The 5,365-nt window shown below is 42.3% G+C and overlaps 1 protein-coding gene across 1 annotated transcript; it reads left to right on the top strand.

Annotated features, from left to right (window-relative positions):
- The first annotated feature begins 1,271 nt into the window (after positions 1 to 1,271).
- Positions 1,272 to 4,462, top strand: LOC129837725 (transmembrane protein 74-like). Its single transcript, XM_055904115.1, has 2 exons — positions 1,272 to 1,461; positions 2,125 to 4,462. The coding sequence occupies exon 2, from the start codon at positions 2,187 to 2,189 to the stop codon at positions 3,033 to 3,035; it is 849 nt and encodes a 282-aa protein (XP_055760090.1). The 5' UTR covers positions 1,272 to 1,461; positions 2,125 to 2,186; the 3' UTR covers positions 3,036 to 4,462.
- Positions 4,463 to 5,365: the final 903 nt, after the last annotated feature.

Here is a 5,365-nt window from a genome sequence, read left to right as displayed (position 1 = left end):
GTAGCAGATAACAACCGATGGCCTGTAAGTCTGAGATAAGTACACAGTCACATACTGTCCCAGCTCTGTTCACACTTGGAATAGACAGCAGCCTGGCCATTCTCATAATGCAGGGGCATGATACATCAAGCCATGACTGAGCAGTATTGCTTCCCAAGCTCTGCTGTAACAACTGGCGAGATTAATCACTTCCCTCCTCTCTCTCCTCTCTCCTCCAGCCTCATCTGTTAAACGGTAGCTTATTGGGCCATGGGCCAAAGTCCTTCTCCCTGTACTGCTTCTGGTCTGCTGCTGGCAACGTGTGACTGGGCAATTCTGTCTGATGCTGTTGTCTTTTTTGTGGTCTGGAATGTATAGTTGGCTCTCTCGATATTTGCGTGACCTCAATAGCTTTGAATTGTGGTGCATGGGACACAGCTGCATAAAGGGATAGGGTTATACTAACAAATATGCAGGTGGAGTTGACAATGGCATCAATTGAAATGCAAAGTGTTGCCATTCGGAAAAATCATTGTACTGTATCGTTCGGATTGCTTTAAAGCTTTACAAAGATGAGGCGGGACTCGGGATATGTGAATGAATGACATGTACTCATATTTTCAGGGCTAGCTCTCTAGATTTAACATGGATTAAATTATGCCTTTGACATAGTGACCACTAATCTTCCATGGGGCCAGGGCACAGATTGTTGGGCCAATAACCGAAAGGTTACTGGATCGGGAGAGCCAACAATGTACAAATCTGTCGTTCTGCCCCTGAGCAAGGCAGTTAACCCCCAACAACTACTGCTCCCCTGGGCGCCGATGACGTGGATGTCGATTAAGGCAGCCACCCGCATCTCTCTGATTCAGAGGGGTTAGGCTAATTGCGGAAGACACATTTCAGTTGAATGCATTCAGTTGTACAATTGACTAGGTGCCCCCTTTCCCTTTCTCCCATGTGGATCAGTTGACAATTCACTGTAAACTGGCTAGTGGTTTAGGCCTATGCATGTTTTCACTTGATGCAACCAAGCATCTACACGAAGTATACATCTTGAGAAGATGTATTAACACAGCTCTAGTAACGTTAATTGACATTTGATCAAATAAACGATATCGAATTTCCATAAGGTTGATACTTTAGGGGCAAAATATTTAAGTCTATATGGACTTCAAATGCAGAGGTCCATAAGAATGAAATCCTCTCTGGTGTGTGTTTATTTGAATGCACACCGAAGTAATCTGCATCTGTTCAAGGGTACCGGGGGTAGCCAGCTCATTTCAGCACCATAGCGAGGCAGCTTAAACCCGTGCGTGGGAGGGAGGGACTACAGCGACAATCTTTCCTCTCAAGCAGACGAGGACTCGAGGCTACGGTTTTCAGTTTCGTTAACGGCATTTAGTCATCGATCTATTATGATTCCTCGATACAAAGTATTCTGGCATATGAAGACAATTCGACATAATGAATTCTGAAGAAGTAAGTGCTTTTATATGAATTATTTCCTGAAATGCAGTAGTTTATATGAGCTGAGCACACTAAGCAGATGCGCTGTGGCTAAAGGGAAGACTAGGCATGCTCCAAATACACATCGCAAAAACTATACCGTGATTTGATTCATCTTCAACATTTCACAGCGATGTTGTGAATAAGCATATTGCAAGGCGTTGAAAGCGTTTTATCTACTTCAAACTCGTCCCCATTCCGGCACAAAGCAGCCTACTGAAATGATTTATCTCCATAACAGCCTATTATTGGAAATTTTATGTGCCCTACGATACAGTTATGTACACTTCTCATGACTAGGTATAGTGAAGTGTGTGTTCTTCTATAATATGATATACATTATGTTTGAAAAATAATTACAGATAATCGGGTTTAAGGGGATTGCACACTAATTGGATACTGCTAATCGGTCACTTTAATCGCTTTGTATGCATCGAGCAAATTACTTAAACCCAAACAATTGTACATTTTTAGGCTAAGTATTTCTGATAACATCATGAGCATACTTGCCCAAAATGCGCTTGAAGCGCCACAAATTACGCACAGGTGTCTGCTGTTTTCCCAATGCAATAATTTGATCGTTTTTAATAATCAGGCCCTATGGTGACATCTGCTTTGTCAATTATTTCTCATCAGGGATGCTGCGGACTCAGAACGCCGTGGGGAAATAATTGAAGTGAACCAGCGGAAAGAATCGAATGGCTTCTGTAGAGCTGCTTTATATAGATAAGGGAGGAAGAGGCAGACAACCCGATCCTCCCTGCGTCCTTGACTGGGCTTCCAATCCGGTTCATGTTCGTAAAGCGAGCAGTTCAGCCGGAGGGGCGCTCTCTATCTCAGCTCCGGGCTGCAAAGGACTGTGTAATTCAGCACCAAGGACGGTTCCCATCAACGGAGGTCTGCATTTTAAACACGGTCACCCTGCGGTGGAGAAGGTCAGAGTGTGCTGCGACAAGGAATCAGAGACATCTTTCACCTATGTCGACGAGAATGTGAATTTGCCCCTGGCAAGCTCTGGGAAAAGTGGGGAAAGTATCCACAAATCCTGGTGTAGGCCTAATGACTGTGCGAGCGACATTCGGCCCGAGGGGTTGCATGAGCTCTCCCTAATGTCAGATGACGATCTCGCATCAGAAAGTTCGGGGGCATCTGTAGATTACGGTTTTATAAGCGCGGTCACTTTCCTAGTCACTGGGATCTCGTTAGTGATTATATCCTATGCAGTCCCTCGCGAGGTCAAAGTGGACCCGGAGAGCGTGTCCGCGAGGGAGATGGAGAGGCTGGAAATCGAAAGTGCCAGGGTAGGGGCACACCTGGATAGGTGCGTGATAGCAGGGCTTTGTCTACTGACGCTGGGCGGGGTAGTGCTGTCCACTCTGCTAATGATATCTATGTGGCAGGGAGAGATGTACCGGAGAAAAGCCTTTGCATATTCCAAGCACTCAGCGAAACTATATGGCTCCATCATTTTAAAAACGAGGTCTAGCCCTAGTCGGTCGTCCGCACACCTGTCTATGAAGGAAGAGATAGATGAGACCTTGAATTAAAATGATATCCAGTTGACAAAATACTTTGTCTTGTGTTACTAAGCCAGGGCAACACAATGATGCATGATGTAGGTTCTCCAGACCCAAAGCGTGCAACCTGAACACGTCAGTCGGTCTACCTACAGTCACATTAGCATAACTGTTCAAATATGAATTTGTTTTAATATCCAAGATTATGAAGTATACATTGTCTTAAAGTATGATCTCCATATAATTTAATGGAAGTGCAAGGCATAGGCCTATTTAACCAGGTAAGCAAATTGCCAAAATGATACAGAATAAATAAGCATGACAACAATAATAAAAAATAAAAAACATCTACGTTTTTTTTTTTTTTTTTTTTTACTTGTTTTTGGAAATGGAAAATGCTGGGTCACATTTTTCCTAAATGCAATCTCTGAGAGGTTTCATTTATTATTAAGGTGATCCATTTTTTATGTGAAAGTGCCCGACGGTCTGTAATGTGATGCATACACGCATTTTAGAGGGAAAAGTGTCTGTCTCATGAGTTTAGAAAGTGAGATATATTAGCCTAGTCTAGTGCACTATATCAAATCTATGCTAACATCCAATGACCTTTCTTACTTCCTCAATGCAGGTGAGCATAATTCTCACTGTGGTTTCTCACTGTGTGTGTGTACAGAGGGGGGCCACGTAATCACACACGAACGACTTGCCCCAGTTTATAAAGCTGTCCTGCCCTGTATTGTACTGTACACTTCAAATAACCTACTTCTAATGTACTGTACCTGCAGTATATGCAATTATCATACTTGAATGATCACGCAGCATGAGAACTCACTGGGTCACAATATAACAGTGCAATTAATAGTGTATCTTTAAGAGAAATAGGCTTTTATTTATAGGCTAGGCCTACGCTAGCAGTGTTTTTATTATAGGCCACTAATGGACGTACATCCCACAATACTCTACACCGTATTGTATTCCCTTGAGTAGTCTCAGATATGCCTTTAAAATGTTACTGGAAGAGGGATCTATTTCTCATAACAAACCAGAAATGATGGGTGCAACAATAATAGGAAATGTTCTATTCAGTTCAAAGAACTGTTGGTTGAGAATCATTTTATCCATGGTGAAGAGAGACACCACCACCACTGTCATTTGCGATCGTCTCTGTATCGTAGGACTACTGCAGTGGCCTATAAGTCAAGAGGCATCAAAGGAGACTTGTTACCTTGAAAATGGTTCCATGTTTTCAATTCTTCAAAGCCTTTATTCACAATCACAAGTGTTTGCCTCGAGGGAAAATATGCTTGTTGGTTATCACTAGCAACAGCTAATTCATGTTGTCATTTTGTGGGGCAAATTCATGTTGTACTCATTATACTCGTCATGTGTTTTCCACTCTACTGTTCGATCATGCATATATACGGTAATGGAATAAAATATACACCCCAAGAATTACAGCAACATGGTAAGACTGTTGTTACTATAACTGTAATGAGACCCTACAGTCTCGAGAACATCTTCTTTTGTGACAATTGCACAGTTATGGCTAATGTATGATACAGTAATACTGCATTAAATGTACTGGTAGTGTAACTGTACAGTAGCAGACTGATGGTGAAACATAAACTCTTCAACTCAATGCATTACTTGACACCTGTCCTAAGTACCTTTAACATCACACAACCTAGCCTAGTTGGATTAGATTTTTAGCAGACGGTTTTATCCATAGCAATTTTCAGTAGCGCCTGCATACATTTTCAAATGTGTTTGTACTGGTCCCCAGTGGGGATTGAATCCAGAACCCTGGCATTGCAAGTGCAATGGGCTACCAACTGAGCTACACGGGATGGCACGTTTGTATCAGTCTAAATCCCTCCAGTGGAAAGCACTATTTTGAAGTGTGCACTTCCCTTAATTGATTTGACAGGAAATGACTGTCATAAGGAACTCCTCCAGCCCATGCCTACACCAATCCGATGCTTTTAAATGTTCGGGGAGTAGTGACCGAGAGCACACTTCAGGAAGAAGGAAAGATTATTGGGACATACTTCTTATTCTCTGGTTACAGAGGAGTAATGGAAAAAGGTATCTGCACCAGAGAAACGGGAGAATAAGGAGAATAAAATGCCAAATCAGAGAGCTTTCCAGAAAGTTATATTAAAAAATATATATATTTCTGTACATCCATGAATATTATGTTTGGAGGCAAGGAGATGAAGAGGGGAGAGGCCACAAAGATGTAAGGAAACATAATTGAGAATGCTATCTCTATTTCGATTTGCACGATTCCTCACATCCTTTCTCTTCGCCTCCTCGATTCCTCACATTCCATCTCTTCGCCTTCCTCCCGACAATAAAGG

The sequence above is a fragment of the Salvelinus fontinalis genome, chromosome 38 (genome assembly GCF_029448725.1).
Source record: "Salvelinus fontinalis isolate EN_2023a chromosome 38, ASM2944872v1, whole genome shotgun sequence".
Classification (NCBI taxonomy): Eukaryota; Metazoa; Chordata; class Actinopteri; order Salmoniformes; family Salmonidae; genus Salvelinus; species Salvelinus fontinalis.
This window is presented reverse-complemented; position numbering and strand designations above follow the sequence as displayed.